This window comes from Nycticebus coucang, chromosome 15 (genome assembly GCF_027406575.1).
Source record: "Nycticebus coucang isolate mNycCou1 chromosome 15, mNycCou1.pri, whole genome shotgun sequence".
Classification (NCBI taxonomy): Eukaryota; Metazoa; Chordata; class Mammalia; order Primates; family Lorisidae; genus Nycticebus; species Nycticebus coucang.
In genome coordinates this window covers 9,642,785-9,662,009 of record NC_069794.1, presented here as the reverse complement: position 1 = coordinate 9,662,009, position 19,225 = coordinate 9,642,785, and the positions used below count along the sequence as shown (strand labels likewise).

General features: G+C 38.8%; 1 protein-coding gene across 2 annotated transcripts in view; it reads left to right on the top strand.

Moving 5' to 3' along the window:
• Positions 1 to 18,897, top strand: part of ERCC5 (ERCC excision repair 5, endonuclease) — a 37,360-nt gene extending 18,463 nt beyond the window's left edge. For both annotated transcript variants that reach the window (XM_053564091.1, XM_053564092.1), the window contains 10 exons: positions 2,478 to 2,621; positions 5,846 to 6,053; positions 6,367 to 7,464; positions 7,983 to 8,230; positions 8,574 to 8,693; positions 8,969 to 9,182; positions 10,761 to 10,905; positions 15,162 to 15,362; positions 16,040 to 16,124; positions 18,182 to 18,897. In XM_053564091.1, coding sequence (XP_053420066.1) covers positions 2,478 to 2,621; positions 5,846 to 6,053; positions 6,367 to 7,464; positions 7,983 to 8,230; positions 8,574 to 8,693; positions 8,969 to 9,182; positions 10,761 to 10,905; positions 15,162 to 15,362; positions 16,040 to 16,124; positions 18,182 to 18,778 — 3,060 coding nt within the window. In that variant the 3' untranslated portion in view covers positions 18,779 to 18,897. The remainder of the gene's footprint in view (positions 1 to 2,477; positions 2,622 to 5,845; positions 6,054 to 6,366; positions 7,465 to 7,982; positions 8,231 to 8,573; positions 8,694 to 8,968; positions 9,183 to 10,760; positions 10,906 to 15,161; positions 15,363 to 16,039; positions 16,125 to 18,181) is intronic.
• The last annotated feature ends 328 nt before the right edge of the window (positions 18,898 to 19,225 follow it).

Here is a 19,225-nt window from a genome sequence, read left to right as displayed (position 1 = left end):
ATGTGTTGTTTGAAATGTATGACTTATAAAGAATAATATTATTGAGGTAGTATGAATTTGTGGAAGTTCCTGATATAAAGGTAGACAGATGCCTTATTTATTATGTGCATTTATGTATAAAATACACTCTTATGCACTCATGCATGTGGAATTCGCTGTTACACATATCTATATATCCCAAATAAGCCATTTTTTTTTTTACAACCAATTAACCAACCAGTCAGTAAATAGTAATACACGCTTATGTAGAAAATATAGAAAACAAACACCCCCAAATAATTTATGGTAACATTTTTGTATATTTTAGTTCATTCTTTCCCTTGCCCCAAATGGTTGAATACGTGCGTGTGTGTGTGTGTGTGTGTGTGTGTGTGTGGGTGTTATGTGTATATTTGGGTATATGTGTATGTATCAAGTGTACATGTGTACATATACGTTGTTTGTAGATGTAGGTTTGTGCATATGTCTAGTTATCTATGGTGAGGTAACTTAGTGGTGTAAGGACATCATTTATTATCATCTGTCACAGTTGTGGGGACTGATGAACTCAACTAGGCAGTTCTGTCTTGGAGTCTCTTAGGTGGAGTCAGACTAGCTGTGGATGGAGTTGCTTCCAAGGCTTGTGTGTGTGGCAGTTGCTGGTGGCTCTCGGCCAGACTTTAGTGTGGCCATCAACCAGAACACCTGCTTGTGGCCTCTCTGCATGGCCTAGGTTTTTCCCAGCCTGGTGGCTGTGTTCCCAGGGTGGGCATCCCAAGAGAAAGTTGCAGGCAGAAATGTTGTTGCCTTTCTACCCCAGCTGTGGAAGTTGTACAGCATCCTTTCCACCAGATTCTGTTCATTAGAAGCTCATTACTAAGGCCAGCCCTTATGAAAGGCAATGGTAATTAGACAAGAAGAATGTCAGAGAATCTGTAGACATGTTTTGTAAAAACCATACCACAAGGCCGGGAGCTATGGCTCACGCCTGTAATCCTAGCACTCTGAGAGGCCAAGGCAGGAGGATTGCTTGAGCTCACAAGTTCAAGACTAGCCTGAGCAAGAGTGAGACCCTGTCTCTAAAAAATAGCTGGGCATTATGACAGGTGCCTGTACTCCCAGCTACTCAGGAGGCTGAGGCAAGACAGTCACTTGAGCCCAAGAGTCTGAAGTTGCTGAGCTATGATGCCATGGCACTCTACTGAGTCCACAAAGTGAGACTATCTCAAATAAGTAAGTAAATAAATAAATAAAATGCATATTTTAATGAATAATATCTGTTACAAAGTGAGGTCATACTGTAGATGTATTTTCATATACTTGTTTCTTAAGTTTCTTAGTGTAGCAGATAATGTTCTTTGATTCCCACATTCACTATTTCTTGCTTGTTCACAAGGTTTTGGTATATTTGAATACTTTGAGCTAAACCTTGGCACCCTTCAGTCTGTGGGGTGCTGCCCTGTCATGCAGCCTGTGATAGCCGTCTCTGCTAAGGCGTTGGCCTCGGTTTTAGAGAGATCTGCATCTCAGTGCGGCTCCGCTGTTCATCAGCTGTGTGATCTTAAACAGATTAACTTCTCCAGGGCTTCATTACCCCCTCTACACTCCCCATATTTTGGTAAAACTGATGTTGATGCCTCCCTCCTGGGGGTGACGGGAGCATGAGTGAGGGAAAGCACAGGAAATGTGGAGTATGATGACAAGCTTGTCCTGGTCTGTACATATACACGTACATGACAGCAAGTTCATTAGTTTTTTGTTTTTACTAAAGGAGAATTTTAAAATACTTTTGGTAATTAGTTAAAATTTAGGAAGAGTTTTATACTTTTCCATATCTGTGAATTGTCACTTTTAATTTCATTTTTCATTTTAGGTTAAGAGCAAAATAATTATAAGGGAGTTATATACAATGCTCAAATTTATAAGGCTCATTTCTGACTCAGGGCCTTACACTGGCTGTTGCCTTGGCCAGGGATGTATTGTCGCTGATCAGGCTCTTCAGTATCTTTCAAGTCGCTGCTCCAGGTCCTCTTCTTAGTGAGGTCTTTTGGAACTGTCAGACAAATCCTTTGTTCATCTTCTTTCTATTCTTTAAATCATTCTCAGATCATATTTATTTTCACTTATTTGTTTATCATAGATGTATTCTCCTTCTAAGAGTAGGGACCTTATCTGACATGCTTTCCACAGTAGCCTAGCATGGCGCCTGGTGAGTATTTTTTCTTTCGAAGGAAAGAAAGACTGAATGGTATGTCCCCTCATCTGCCTGCTCGCTTTGGTTCTTAGCAGAGATTATGTGCAGCTGTGTTTGATGTACGGTAGAACATGTAGAACTGTGTTTATGATACAAGCACAATAAATATCTAATTATAAATGTCCATTTATTTAATTATAAGTAAATATCCCTTTATTTAATTATAAATAAATATCTTGTAATGGTGAATAGAACTAAGTGCACAAAATGTAAATTTCTCGATGTTCCGTTTTACTCTTTGCAGGAAGAGTTCTTTCATAATCCTCAAGCAATAGATATTGAGTCTGAGGACTTCAGCAGCCTGCCCCCTGAAATAAAGCATGAAATCTTATCTGATATGAAAGAATTTACCAAGAGAAGAAGAACGTTATTTGAAGCAATGCCAGAGGTGAAATCCATACTAGTACATTACTAGAATTAAGAACATTATTAAAACTTATTAGAAAGAAGAGAAATCGATTAGTACGTCTGCAATGTCTCAGTGCACAGTAAACAGCATTCGTATATTTCAGAGAGCCTATGAGGCATAGTGTATTTTGTAAGTTTGAGCTTAGAAATACTTATCAAAGAAGTCTTTCTAGAGTTTCCATGCAAGGTGAAGTCTTTTCTCCTGCTCTGTGTGCCCACAGCTCCCTGCAAGGTCATTTTCCAGTTCTAAGCTCCAAGCCATGTCTATTGTGCTCACCTCTGTATTTTCAACAGCCACCTCTGTATCTTTCTAATAGTAAGTGCTCAAGATAAACTTGATGGTCCAATTCTTAGCTTAGTTCATTTAAGTTACTTTAATTTGTAGTGTATTTTGTCTGTAAAAACTAATAGCAATATGGAATCTAATAACAGTGGGAAAATATGTTCTTACTTGAAATTACAGGCACACTTTCTTCTACTACAGCCATAGAAATGCCACTAGGTCTCCAAGTTCCTTCTCCCTCTTTCTGAACAGGGAGATTGGGGCTTCTTCAACTTGGAACATCTTCTGGTGGCTGTGCAGCCTCAGACAGCTGCAGTGGGGGTGCTGTATGAGGTTGGGGATTGTCAGACGTATCTCCTGGCCGGACTGCCATTAGTCACTCCCTGTGTTTAGCTGATAGTAATAAGTTCTTGTTGTTCTTTTTTCCTCTTCTGCTGCTACCATCTATTATTCCAACATAGTTCTTTAATACACTGTGGGACAGAATATAAGTTTTGTAGCATTATTGTCCCTTTTGAATGGATGTAGTAATGACTTCTATTTTCTGCAAACTTTTGAATATTTCTTAAATTGATACCAGAAATACCAAAAAGGCAGGATAAATTTCCTTTCTCATCACTCCTTTCTGTTTTTCCACAAAGAATATGAACATAGGAAAATACTAAAGTGTACAGAAATGATACTCTTTTCTTTTTTCTTTTTTTTATTAATTTTTTTTATTGTTAAATCATAGCTGTGTACATTAGTGCAATCAAGGGGTACAATGTGCAGGTTTCATATACAATCTGAAATATTCTCATCAAACTGTTCAACATAGCCTTCATGGCATTTTCTTAGTCACTGTATGTAGGCATTTGTATTCTGCATTTGGTAAGTTTTGCCTGTACCCATCTAAGATGCACCGTAGCTGTGGCCCCACCCATTACCGTCCCTCCACCAAAACCTCCCGCCTCCCTTCCCCTTCCTTGGCCCTTTCCCCATAGTCTCGTGCTATAGTTGGGTTATACCCTTCCTGTGAAAGCTATAATTTAGCTTCATAGCAGAGCTGAGTACATAGGATACTTTTTCTTCCATTCCTGAGATACTTTGCTAAGAAGAATAGGTTCCAACTCCATCCATGTAAACATGAAAGAGGTAAAGTCTCCATCTTTCTTTAAGGCTGCATAATATTCCATGGTATACATGTACCATAATTTGCTAGTCCATTCGTGGGTCGATGGACATTTGGGCTTCTTCCATGACTTAGCGATTATGAATTGGGCTGCAGTAAACATTCTGGTACAGATGTCTTTGTTATATTGTGAATTTTAGTCTTTGGGGTATAAACCTAGTAAAGGAATTATAGGATCGAATGGCAGGTCTATTTTTAGGTCTCTAAGTATTCTCCAAACATCCTTCCAAAAGGAACGTATTAGTGTGCATTCCCACCAGCAGTGTAGAAGTGTGCCCTTTTGTAATTTTGATGGAGTAGAGAAGTTCTAAGTCATCTCTGTTGGCCCTTTGTCTCCTCTGTACATGGCACAGATGTAATGTTGTTGATAATCCTAGTGACAGTAAGTAGTAATGGTAGTAGTCATCATAATACAGTTGTCCCCTCTTGTCTGCAGTTTTGCTTTCTGTAGTTTTAGTTACTTATAGTCAAGTATGGTCTGAAAATATTAAGTGGAAAATCCCAGAAATAATAATTTGTTAAGTTTCAAGTTACTGTTATACTGAGTAGCTTGAAGAAATCTCATTCTGCCCCTCTCTCTCCCACCGGAGACATGAATCCAACCTTTGTCTCCACTCTGTAGCCGCTCCCTGCCTGTTGGCCACTTAGTAGCCACCTCGGTTATCATCAGATTGACTGTCATGGTAGTGCAGTGCTTGTGTCCAGATGGCTCCTCTTTTATTCAATAAAGGCCCCTAAGCACAATTTGAACAGCTGAAGAGGTGCCATAAAGTGCTTCCTTTAAGTGAAAGGTAAAAGTTCTTGGCTTAATATGAAAAGAAAAACAATTGTGTTCTGCGGTTGCAAAGAAGTACAGTAAAAATGAATTTTCTATCATGAAATTGTGAAGAAGGAAAAAGAAATTGCTGCTAGTTTTGCCATTGTACCACGAACTGCACAAGTTGTGACCACAGTGTGTGGTAAGTGCTTAATTAAAACAGAAAAGGCATTCAGTTTGTGAGCAGAAACGCCTCTGACTGATGGCAGTTAGTTCAGTACTATCTGTGGTTTCAGATACCCATTGTGGGTCTTGGAACATATCTCTAGAGAGTAGGGGGGACTATTGTAGTAAAACCAGTTATAGTGGATCAATCAGCTTTTGATCCCAGATGCACCACTTAGCCACCATGTGACTCTAGGGAGATTACCTAACCTATCTGAGTTTTGATTTCTTCATTTGTGGATTAGAGAGTGATGTCTGTTTCATTGCATGATTTTGAGCATAAAATGAGGTAGTAGATTTACAAGCATTTAGGAGAATGCCCTCCATGGGAAATGCCTTATAAAGGTTGTTATTTCTAATAACCTTGATTGCTGTGATTTATTCTGTGTCTTTTATGGGACAAGGGCTGTGCTAGGCTCTTTATGTGCATATATATTTGCATTCTAGAAGATTGTCTTATCAGGTAAGTCTTAATCAGATATCATAGTGACTGCCAGGCATTATGTGTGTGGGTTCAATAAATGTTCATTGAATAAATAATAAATAGCACTCGTGATTTTTTTTTTGCCCAGTTCTTTTTGTTTTAAAGATCTTTTTTTAAAAAAAAGTTATGTTTTTTGTACTGTCAACTTTTACGTTTATAACATGAAACTACCATCAGTGAAAAAAGCCAACTATTCCTTGTCCCCCTTTAAGGAAAAGAGTGAGAATATGGTAATGTTATCTGTATTTAATATAAAACCATACTATTATTTATTTTGCCTTTAGGAGTCCAATGACTTTTCACAATACCAACTCAAAGGCTTGCTTAAAAAAAACTATCTAAACCTGCACATAGAACAGGTCCAAAAAGAAATGAATCAGCAACATTCAGGACAAATCCAAAGGCAATATGAAGATGAAGGGGGCTTTTTGAAGGAGGTAGAGTCAAGGAGAGTGGTCTCTGAAGACACTTCACATTACATCTTGATAAAAGGTATCAGGCGCCATCATTTCTTCGACTGTCAAAAACCAAAAATATGTCACGCCCCTGCATTCTATAGACTACCATCCCTGGGTAATATTAATGAAGTCCTGTGTATGTAATAACAATTTTATGTAGCTGTTAATGGATCAACTACTATAGCTAGCCTACTTTAAAATTGACTAATGAATGAACTCCTATTTGCTGACTTAATGAAAATTTGTAACTTAATTTCTGAGGACCAGTATTCTCTTACTGATCTTACTGGAAGTGTGCTGTCATGGTGTGAAACTGCATTGTGAGCAATGTTTTAATTCTTCTTAAGGTATTCAAGCTAAGAAAGTTGAAGGAATGGATTCAGAATCTCTTCCTTCTTCCAGCAAAATGCACAGCATGTCTTTTGATATGAAGTCACCTCCATGTGAAAAAGTGAAGGCAGAGGAAGAGGCTGGTGCCGCCCCACCTTCTCCTAGAACTTTGCTGGCTATGCAAGCTGCCCTGCTGGGGAGCAGCTCAGAAGAGGAGAGTGAGGAGGGAAGGCAGCATGGGGGCAGGAGTGCAGGTGCAGGCTCGCTGTCCCCAAGGACTCTCTGTGCCATTCAGAGAGCTCTCGGTGATGATGAAGATGTGAAGGTGCCTGCAGAGGACACCGTGCAGTCAGGAGGGCCAGGAGCCACCAGACTGCTTCTGGACAGTTCCGTTGAGGGCAAGGATGGACTTACAGTGAGCAATGGAAAAGGAGTGCTGTTTACTCCCGTGCTGGCTTCTGCCAGTGTGAATTCTGCGGAGGAGTGTGCTGCCAGCACTCCTGACGAGAGAGGGCTGACAGACTCGGCTCCTTTACTGAGTACCATCTTTCGTCAGGGTGGTAACTCTGATGTCCCAAAGGAACAAACATCGTTTATTCATGTGGCAGATGAAGCCTTTCAGACAGACAATGAATCTGTCATTAAAGGTGGAAAAGACCCACTTTCCTCAGAAAGTACGGTGGTTATACCCAGGGATGAGCCTGGGCTGGCGGGTGGAAGGCGCGTGACACAGGCACCGCCAACAAGTGCGAGTTCTGTGTCCAGGGCTGAAACATGTACCACAGTGCTTGAGCCACAAGAAGACGTTTGCTGGCCCGAGAGTAAATACGCTTCCTCTGATCTTTCAAGTGATGATGAAACAGAATGTGAACAAAATTCTGCTTCTGAAGTCATTGATACTGTCAGTTTGCAAGAAATGAGTAACATAGTAGGTGTCCCTTCAGAGGCAGGAGGTGACTTAGAAAATGTGGTATCATCTAATGCTAAAGAGCACAAGAATTTCCTAAATACCATCCAAGAACAGGAGATGATTGAGTCTGCAGGCCAGGATTTAATGTTGGTTCCAAAGTCCATAGAACCAATGGACATCAACTCCGAAGAAAGTGAATCTGATGGTAAGTGCTGTGTTCTTTTAGAGGTACGGAATGGTAGAGAAGCAAAGCGGAGTAGGAAAGGCTATTTCCCCTGAGTGCTTATCCAGGGTTCTTTCCACTAAGTCACAGCTTTAATGTCACTGTGTTCATGGTGACACAGCATAAAAATGTATTTATTAAACTCCGTTGTTTATATACTTGGACAGTTCTCCTTTTTGAATTCGTGTAAAGCAGTATTAGTTAATTTAGAACATATGTGTATAAAGCTAATAGGGAAATCGTAGAGAGTTTGGTTCCTACTTTGAAAGACATTGCTGATTTATCTACTTGAAAAACTGTGCTTTGACGTTATAAGCATTTGTGATTAAAAAAACTTATTCACGTATAGTAGTAATATGTTACTATTTCATGTTTTCTGTTATATTCAGATCTTTATCTTTTTAGGGTAAACATTTTTTAGGATCCTTCAGAAATTTCTTGATTTCAGGGCAATTTTAGTCTTTCAGTGCAGATGAAGTGACCTTGTTCTTTTGGTACAGGGAGTTTCATTGAAGTGCAGAGTGTGTTTAGTGATGATGAACTTCAAGCTGAATTGCATGAAGCTTCCAGATCTCCTTCTGAACAAGATGAAGAGGAACAGATAGGAATTAGGGAGGAAGAAGCCACTGCTGACACCAGGAGCCTCCCACAGGACAACTCTGAAAGCCAGGACTTAGATGTTGAGGCACGGGAAGAAGCTGAAAAAGATGCAGATGATTCGTTCAACGAATGGGAAGATATTAATTTGGTAATAATGTAACATTGTGTTCTAAATGATTGCTAAGGAAACCAAGTTAAGTGGGTTGTGGGGAATTGTTGGAGGAATATTTATTAGCTATTTGCAATGCATCTTCTTGCCGATGGTTCCTTTTTTATGTAGGTTACTGCCTGGGATAGACTCCATTTTCCGTGTGATTTAGTAAGGGAACTCTAAAGATATTACAGAATCTTTCTCAGAAATCCAAGTGGAATACTTAATAAGGAGAAAAAGCTTATTGGTAATTTCAGTCAGAATAAATGCAGGCTTTTTTGTAAAAAACGAACTTAGTTGCACTAGTAATATAATCTATACATGAAAAATTGTTTTATAGGAGGAGCTGGAAACTCTGGAGAACAACCTTTTAGCAGAACAGAATTCCCTAAAAGCTCAACAACAGCAGCAAGAACGGATTGCTGCTACTGTAACCGGGCAGATGTGCCTGGAAAGCCAGGTGAGTTCAGCTCCGCCTGGGATCCGGCTGACACCTTCCCTGGGCTCTCCTGAGTGTAGCACTGCGCCCCTTGTGGTCAGGCTGTGTAGTGCATGTGCCTGGGGCTCACCTGTGTCTGTAACTCTGTGGGAACTGCGCCCCTGGTGGTCATGCCATGTAGTGCATGTCCCTGAGGTTCGTTCAGTGTGTCTATAACTCTTGGGAAACTGAACTCCTGGTGGTCAAGGCCGTGTAGTGCATGTCCCTGGGAGTCACTCTGTCTCTTAACTCTGCAGGAGCTCCTGCGGCTGTTCGGCATTCCCTACGTCCAGGCTCCTATGGAGGCAGAGGCGCAGTGTGCCATCCTAGACCTGACCGACCAGACTTGTGGAACGATCACTGATGACAGTGATATCTGGCTGTTTGGAGCACGACATGTGTATAAAAACTTCTTTAATAAAAACAAGTTTGTAGAATATTACCAATATGTGGACTTTCACAACCAATTAGGTAAGACTTCAGAGTATGATTACTTTCTGAAATTTACCTTCAGAATTTGTCTTAGGAGTTTTTTCTTTGCGAGAAATGAATCTGATGCATTCATAGAAATGGTAGATCTGTACAAGTTTTCATGTGTTTTTTTTTCTTATATGAAAGAATAAGATTTTTAAAATTAGAATTAAGAACTTAAAATTCTGGTATGTTTAGGTAGTTAGTCATCTGACTTAGTTAGACTTCAACAAGCTGCCTGAGACCTCCAGAGTGAACTGGAGATGGTGGAGAGTGGAAGCAGGTGGGAGTCTCTCCTGCCCTTGGGCCTGTAGCCATGTTTGTGGAGTTGATCATTCATTCTTCCATTCATCCAGCAAATATGTATCTTGTGACTTCCTGTGTGCCAGTTGTTCTTGACAAGGGGGGAACAGCAGAGAATAAAATAGTCTAGTAAGAGAAAAAAGTGATATGCAAATAAATTATAATTTGAAGTCATTTGTATGTGCCATATAGAAAAATATAGCAGGAGGCTGGGTGCAGTCGCTCATGCCTGTAATCCCAGCACTCTAGAAGGCAAAGGCAGGTAGATTACTTGAGCTCAGGAGTTCAAGACCAGCTTGAGCAAGAGTGAGACCCCATCTTTAAAAATAGCCAGGTGTTGTGGCAGGTGCCTGTGGTCACAGTTGCTGGGGAGGCTGAGGCAAGATCACTTGAGCCCAGGAGTTTTAGGTTGCTGTGAGCTCTGATGCCTGGGCACTCTACCCAGGACAACAACAACAACAAAAAAAAAAAAAGAGAGAGAGAAAAGTAAAATATAGCAGAAGAGGAGAGAGCGCACTGCAGTCACAGAGTACAGGTCTGTCTCAGAGCAAGTTGTCAGGAAAGGCTTTACTCAGAGGTGACTTTAGGGCAGGGGCCTAGAGGAAACAGGAAGCAATTGGTGAAGATAGACACCTTGGAAGAGTGCACAGGCTTGAGGCAGAAGCTTGCTGGTCTGTACTAGGAAAGCAAGAAGGCCTGTGTCAGCTAAGGAGGAGTAGAATGGCAAGGATTAACGTTGGAGAGAAGAAAAGACCAAAATACAGTAGGGCCTGGTGTGCTAAGGAGGGGCCCTGGGCACAGGTTGGGGGAGGGTTATGAGAGAGGTGGAGGAGGATTCTAGGTTCTGGGCAGCTGGGCCAGTGGACCTGTCCTCAGTAAGACGGACTGAGGGAGGAGCAGTATAGACTAGGGAGACACGCCGAGTTCAGGTTTGGGTGTGCTCAATGTGAGATGCCCATTAGATACCCGAGTGGAGCTGTTGGTGGTTGAATATATGTGACTGTGATGCAGAAAGATCCATGTGAGATAGCCAAATTTGGAAGTCAGAGCACAGAGGGTATTTAAAGCTGTGAGCATGGATGAAACCTTAAAATTATTACAGAATGCCATTTAAGAAAAGAATCTATTTTCAAATAATATATTTTTGGCTATTGGATGAAGATATATATATGTATAATATGCACACATGTGTACACACACATCTAATTTATATAAAATGTTATGTAATATATCTTTATAAAATAAAAGTAAAAAAATACAATTGTTACTCTTAAGGATTGGACCGGAACAAATTAATAAACTTGGCCTATTTGCTTGGAAGTGACTATACTGAGGGAATACCAACCGTAGGTTGTGTAACAGCCATGGAAATTCTCAATGAATTCCCTGGACATGGCCTGGAACCTCTCCTAAAATTCTCGTAAGTAAAAGATCTAATTAAGATGTTTATGTAAACTTCCAGATTAACAATGGGACTGTTATATATATCATGAACCATCACAAATCCTTATTCACTGAGAAAACAGCAGAACGTATTGGTTGGGGTTACTAAAGTTTATTTTCCCTCTTCTAGAGTTCTGATGAAATCAGGGTCAATTGTTTTTTTAGTGGTGCTGGGTGTATAACTCATGGATACAAAGCTAGTTCTGTGGGTTTCATAGGAGTAAAGAAGTTTTCATTTCATTCATTTTAATATTTATTGACTAGTCACTATGCGTCAGACACTGTGCTTGCCTTGGGGTTAGGAAAGATGAATAGGTCATAGCCCCTCAAGGGGCTCCTATGTTCTCAGGGTGAAGGAGAAACAAATGTAATTGTGTGTTTAGTGTTCTGGGCGAGGTCAGCCAGGAAGGGATGTGGAGGTCTAACTCCAGGGGCTTTACGTACAGAGCTGCCATCCTGTCTCTCCTGGTGTAAATAGTGTAATGTGTTCAGTAGTGGAGTCTCGTTCCATCGAGAACCCAGACTTGTGCTATACATGAGCTGTACTGTTCAGCTTGGAAAATTCTGTGATGGTAGGAGGTATGATTATATATGTGAATGTAAGTTTTTCATAAGGTTTGTCTTGGTGGCGTCTTTTTTTTTTTTAAATTGAAATATAGGTCTCTCACCTTTTCTCCTTCATGAGGGGGACCCATTTCCAACTCTTTTTGAAAATGCTCTAAACTTTCTCTTTGTTCTGCCTAAATAAAATCTCACTCTCTTATCCTGAAAAAACAAACAAACAAAAATTAGAAACTATTCATAACCATAAAATTCACACTTTTAAATTGTACAATTCAGTGGTTTTTAGTGTATTCCTAATGGCATCTTTTGACCATCAGTTTGTTACAAGAGGCTACTTGGTGGTGGCTGATTAACGTTCAGCCCAGTTACATCTCCTGTGTTTGAAAAGTGCTCGGATGCTCCAGTCTGAAGAATCAGTGATTAGAATCACTGAAAGGAATCTGAAATTGTAATGATTGTGGTCCTCCATTTTCAGCACACATATCAGCATGTAGAACTTTGTGCTTTTTTTAATGTCTTTTTTGATAATTTTCTTATTGTTGACATTTATATGCTGGGGTAAATTATTAGGTAGCTCATAGATTATGGTAGGTAAAAACTTGAAAAACTATAAATGCCTTTATTATACAAATAAAATAATTACATAGAAGAATAATAAAATATGGATAAAAAGATGATTACAGTTTATGTGTATATAATTTTTGACTTCTATGCACACGTATACATATATGTATGCTCATGTAAGTGTGTGTGTTTTACAAGAATGGAAGAGCTGTATGCTTTTTATGTTGCCTGTAACCCGTTTGTGATAGAACAAGGCATATTACCAACCATGTATAGATTTGTCATTGTTTTTTTTTTTTTTTTTTTTTTAATTTTTTTTTATTAAATCATAACTGTATACAATGATATGATTATGGGGCATCATACACTCACTTCATAAACCATTTGACACATTTTTATCACAGTGGTTAACATAGCCTTTCCGGCGTTATCTCAGTTACTGTGCCAAAATATTTACATTCTACATTTACCAAGTTTCGCAAATACCCCTATAATATGCATAATGGCTTCAAGTCTTTTTTGTGGGGGAGGTTGAATGGGGTGGCTGTTATAATTTAATCAAATGCCTGTTGTTTCTATTTTTTAAAAAGCAAAAACATTGATTTGAGTTTCCTTATACATATATTTTTGGGTTCTTATCTATTATTTTAGTGAAAATTATATCTGACTTTCTAATTTTTTTCCTAATTACTAGTGAGCATGAATATTTTGCATATTGATTGACAGTTTGCATTTCTGATTTAGCAAATGGCCTGTATATCCCATTTTCCTTTTCTTTGTTCTACAGTTTTCCTCATTTGTCGCTTATTGAATGATTCAGTTTTTAGAGTCAGCTTTTGTTGGGTAGTACATGGTCCTTTTTTTTTTTTTTTTTTTTGCAGTTTTTGGCTGGGGCTGGGTTTGAACCCGCCACCTCTGGCATATGGGGCCGGCGCCCTTCTCTGTTGAGCCACAGGGGCTGCCCTAGAGTCAGCTTTTTTCTGCCTTGGTCTTCCAGTTCATGGATGCCAGATAGGAGCAGCCTTAGTTCTGCCTGGCTCAGGAGGTTTTGGATGGATGATGCAGAGTTAAAGAGTAGGAAGAGGGTGGAAAACCAGTACAATTGAAAATGTTGTCTTGCTTTCTTTTCCATTCTAATCTCCTAACCAGTCCCTGGCTAGGCACTCATTCCAGAAAGTGGAGCTGCTTTGGTCCTGCAGGCTGAATTTAGCTTCATCTACACAGCATGTTCTACAGAGCTTTAATTTTGAATTGGCCACCAACATCTACATTTGGACAGATTTTACATTAAAATATGAACTCTTTAGAGAGGAAAAAGATATCTGAAAATACTGGGCTTAAATTCCCAAGTAGCTGCAAAATAGCTGGGGTGGAGTAATAACAATTTCCCTCCCCTCTCACTCATCCTTCGGATCTGTCACATTTGCCACCGCTCCCTGTTGTCTGCCCCACAGCTCAGCTGATGGACACACGCCTTCTTCCTTCATTTTTAAGTTAAGTGCCAGGCCTTTTGGGCTTGGTGAGTTCACAGTGTGCTATGCTGATTGTCCTAGCTGGCGGTCATGGTTACTGTGTCAAAGATGAAAATGCGAAAGCAAAGCTAGTGGGAATTATAGATATTCCCCCATTGCACACCTGGAAATAGTGTTGAAAGGTGACAAGAAAACTTATGTTTTCCTCTGTATTTGATGCTACAGTGAAGACTGCAACCAGTCTTTTTCAACACTAGATGGCACTCCTGCATTGGTGAGGTGCACAGGCAGTCTGTGGATCAGTTTCTCGTACTCTCCCGGTGAAGTGTGTGAAGCGCTGGAACATGAGATACAGGTGTTTCTTAGATTCCACTGAGTGCACAAATTGGTGAAGATCATGTTTATGTTATTAGTTTTTTTGACACTTATTTTCTCCTAAATGTATTAATTTTTCTGGGCCTCTGTCACTGCATTACAAACTACTTTATACCTCAGGGGTTTCAAACATCAAGTCATTGATTTTGCTATGAATCTGAAATTTGGTCATGTCTTGTGGACTATCTCGTCTATGTTTTATGTCCACGTTGGGGCAGCTCAGGTGACTGGCCAGGTGGTGTTAACTGCCGGCTGAGGGCCTTGGGTCCTCTCCATCTGGACTTTGTCCTGAGTTTGGCTTCCTTGCAGCATGCTGGCTGCTTGTAGAGCAAATGTAGCAAGAGACAGGAAGTGGAAAGGGCCATCTCTCCAGCCCGGCACAGTGTCACTTCCTGTGTTACACTGGTCAGTTAGGTACAGAGCCCACCCGACTCGAGGGGAGGCAACATGGACTCTGCCTCTCGGTGGGAGGAGTGTCAGAGTGTGTGACTGTCTTTAACTTGCCATGATAATTTAGGATTAGCATGGAAAAAATTGAAAAATGAATAAAATATAAATAAGAAAATGAACAGCTCTATCTTCACTTAGAACATTGTTTAGCACACAAAAAAATAATAGTTGTTACTATTATTTATCATTTTAAATGTTTTCTTTTTCTTTTCCCATTTATATATGTTTTTTCCAAAATTCAGATTATACATTATGTAGATTTAAAATCTGCATTTTAAAAATTTGCAATATTCTTGGCATTTTTACATTTTATTACATGTCTTGGATCCATTATTATATTTGATTTGAAGTAAAGATAACAGATTCTTCTTTTTTACTGCTGAGAGAGAGTCCCAGAGAAGTTGTGACTTTTGTGGTATTGAAAGGTCTGATTGTACCCATCCAGCGGTGAAATCTTGGGCAAGAGGCTCCTTTTTGAGGTCCATTTCCTCCTCTGTGAGGTGAGGATCATGACAGGGCACTGCTTGTGTGATTACTGGACTTATGAAATATTTAACGCAGTGCTGTGCACAGAGTGAGCATTCAATAAATAAACCACATTGTACTTTTATTAACTGTATTATTATTAATCACACTGTACTTAGTGTGGCTAATAATATTAAAAATAATAAAAATAGTATTCTTTACATCATCTAATTTGCTTTGGAGTTAGGAGTTTACATTTTCTAACTTTAAGTTTAGTTCTCTATCTGTAGTGCATGAACTATAATGTCTTATTGCTTTGTGAATATTTCCTTTACCCTTTTAGAGAGTGGTGGAATGGAGCGCAAAAAAATACGAAGATAAGACCTAATCCCCATGACACCAAAGTGAAAAAAAAATTACGGAAGTTGCAGCTCACACCTGGTTTTCCTAACCCAGCTGTTGCAGATGCTTACCTCAAACCCGTGGTGGATGACTCCAAGGGATCGTTTCTGTGGGGGAAACCTGACCTTGACAAAATTAGAGAATATCCTTTTACTTCTTAAAACATAAAGGAATCAAAATATGTGTTTGGTTTAAAACTTATGGAACAGGAATTCAGATTGTTTTTTCTTAATATCTCATTTATCTAATGCTTTGCTTCTCATTCCTTTTTCCCTTTCCTTAGTTTCAAAGAGGATCTATCTGTATGTGAGATAAACAATACCAAGCATTCAAAGATACAACCATATATATACTCGAGTATTATTTATTTTTAAAGAATAGAAAAGATGATTAATTTTGTTCATTTTGTTGCTGTTTTTCTTTTCCATGTATTTAAATAAACATTTGGATAGATATTTAAAACTTTACAATAGAATTACTCAAACTACACTTGATTTTTTTTTTTTCTATCAAAGTTACGTGTAGGTGGTTTGAAATTTGTTTTATTCCAGGTTAATCTTTTTTGATAGTCATGAGTCTTTGATGTCCTCAAGTGAGAGTTGAGTATGTTTTATCTTAGAGGACTGAAAAGAGCATCGTGCCAGGTGATTGTGTTGGAGAGATTTGTTTTGTTATTCCTTTCTTTTACAATCTAAGCTTTATAAATATGAAAATTTTGGGAGATAAAGGGTATGTAATCAAGGCTGGGTTCTTGGGATCTTTTTGTTTATCACTGTTTAAATATCTTTCAAAACCTTTATAAGTCTTAACTGCCTGCATGTTTTGTCAGCGATATTTTGGCTGGAACAGGACGAAGACAGATGAGTATCTGTTTCCAGTATTAAAGCAGCTCAGTGCTCAGCAGGTGATCATGGTGGGCTCTTTCCTAAGTTCAGGGTGAAGAATAAACCTGCTAAGGCTGTGGTGGACAGTGGTTAAAGACCGGCAAATGCTTTTATTTTAGGGCATCTAACATAACATTTTGAAATTACAATATTTTAGATAAGAAAACAGAGGAAAATAGAAAAAGAGAACAACTGGATTTTGTCCTTATTTCTGTTATCACTCTTAGGGCTGGCTTTCCTGTCCCTTCTTACTTATTTTGACTTCTAAAAAAAAAAAGTCTAATAATTGATTTTACATTAAGGTGCTTTTGATTTAAAAATATTACTTCATAGTTATTTTCATTTTTAAAAGCCTAGGATGTGGGCTGGCATGGTGGCTCACGCCTATAATCCTAGTACTTGGGAGGCTGAGGTGGGTAGATTGCCTGAGCTCACAGGTAGGAGACCAGCCTGAGCCAGAGTGAGACCCCATCTCTAAAAAATAGCCAGGCGGTGTGGCGGCACTCTACCAAGGGTGACAAAGTGAGACTCTGTCTCTAAATAAATAAATAAATGCATGCCTAGGATGTGTCCAATCCAAAGCAATTCTGATCATTAAAATTTCTTCAAGGACTAACATTTTCCTTTTTTTTTTTTTTATTGTTGGGGATTCATTGAGGGTACAATAAGCCAGGTTACAGTGATTGCAATTGTTAGGTAAAGTCCCTCTTGCAATCATGTCTTGACCCCATAAAGTGTGACACACACCAAGGCCCCACCCCCCTTCCTCCGTCCCTCTTTCTGTTTCCCCCCCATAACCATAATTGTCATTAATTGTCCTCATATCAAAATTGAGTACATAGGATTCATGCTTCTCCATTCTTGTCAAGGACTAACATTTTCAATTGTATAAATGAATCACTGTTTACCAGTAGGAGAGATTTTTGAGGAGAAAAGACCCTTTTATATGGCTCTTAAGTTCCCACAGGTAACTTTGTCTTCTTTATCTGTGTGTAACACAAGCCTTCTCCTTCAGCCTATTCTGGAAATAGTCCACAAACATACATACAAATAACTTAGCAGAAATGAGATCATTTATCTTGAGATAATGTATTTAAATTAATTTCTCTTAGGTTTGTTTAATTTTGAAAAAGCACGAACAAAACTCAGGCAATATTTCCAGGAGTTTCTCCTATTTTTCTCGTGGCTTTATCTCCTGAAAACATGAACCGATGGAGAAGGAAAGCTATTTGGCTTAGTGACTGGGTGTTTCTTAATTTCAGATAAGTTTTGTTATAATACTTCTTTCCCTTTTCATTATAGAACTTAGAGTTTATTTTTCCAAAATTAGAGAGTAAAGAAAATGAATTAAAACTACCCATTTTCAACTTTCTCTAATGAAGATGTCAACATTTAGGTTTATTTTCTTTTATTTTCCCACATAAATATTTTTACCACACAGAATTGCAACTTGTTATAGCTAATCCTTCCTTCCCTCACTTATCAATGTAAGATATTTTCTATGTATTGCATAGTTTTCATAATTTCAAATGACCAGATTACATTTTCTCAAAGACATTTAAATTAAATTTGTTCAGTTGGACCTTTAATTTTCAAATTTTTATAAATATTACTGTGATAAACATTTAGGCATGCAACTTTCTCCCTATGTAACTACTTCTTAAGAGTATCTTCCTAGAAGTAAATTTGCTAGACAAAACGCATGAGTATTTCTTACCAATCCCAATATATACTGTGAACTTGCCTCCTAACGGTATTGTGTGATGATTATGTTGAAAAAAAGGATATGGTAGGATTTAGAAACAGACCCCACAGAATTGTGTTGCCCCACAGAAGATGATCTGTTTGGCTACAGAAAAACATTTAATACTCTTTGGGTATCAAAGAAGAGATTTCTCATTCAAGATATGGACTTAGATGACAGTTTGGGTACAAGTACTGCTCGAAGAGAACTGGCTTTGGGGAGACAATGAATTATTCTTTTACAGAATCAATGTGAGTGATCCAGTTTGAGCTCGTTGATTTGGTTTGGAAGCTTTATTTACTTGTCTGATTTATTATTATTTTATTTTTTTAGACACAGCTCCGAATCGATTCTTTCTTTAGAGTGGCTCAACAGGAGAAACAAGATGCTAATAAACGTATTAAGAGCCAGAGACTAAACAGAGCTGTGACGTGTATGCTAAGGAAAGAGAGAGAAGAAGCAGCCAGTGAAATAGAAGCAGTTTCTGTTGCTATGGAGAAAGAATTTGAGCTACTTGGTAAGGCAAAAGGAAAAACCCAGAAGAAAAGCATAGCAAATAAATTAAAAGAGTCATCAAGCCTGAAAAGAAAGAGGTTTTCAGATTCCAAACGAGAGAATAAGTGTGGCGGATTTTTGGGGGAGGCCTACCTCTCAGAATCCTCTGATGCATCTTCAAGTGAGGATGCTGAAGGTTTATCTTTAATGAACATTCAAAGGAGAAAAGCAGAAAAAGAGTCAAAAATCAGCTCTCCAGATTTGCAAGAGCTCTCCATGCAAGAGACTCAGGTAAAGGATGGAGGTGTGACTACGGGCAGCTCTAGTGACGATGAAGGAGAGAAAGCAAAGACCGTCCTCGTGACGGCCAGATCTGTGTTTGGGAAGGGAAGAGGGAAACTGAGAAGTGCAAGGGGAAGGAGAAGGAAAACCTAATTTAAAAAATATGTATTCTCTATAATTATATATAGACAATATAAATATGCATTCTCTAAATGTACATTTTGTAATGAATTTGTTATAAAGACATAATAAACTTAAATGTATTTGCACAGTATTTGTATTTAGTTCATGATTTTTAAAAATATAGATGCTAAACTTGGCAGTTACTTATCTTTCAATATGTTACGTTTTTCTGGTGTTTTCTACTTCATTACTTCCTCATATTCACAGGCTCTGTCTCTTCTTGTTTCCATTATCTTGCTGCTTTTGGACCACATTTTAAAAAAGAAAAAAAGGATGTATATCGATTAGCCCTCACTCTAAGAGTGCATTCCCTCTGCCTTTGAGGCCTGGCAGAAAGATACTGGCATTTCTCATTCTCCAAATGTGGCAGTTTTACACTACCGTTTAGTCCTGCTCCCCACTGCTTCCCATTTCCCC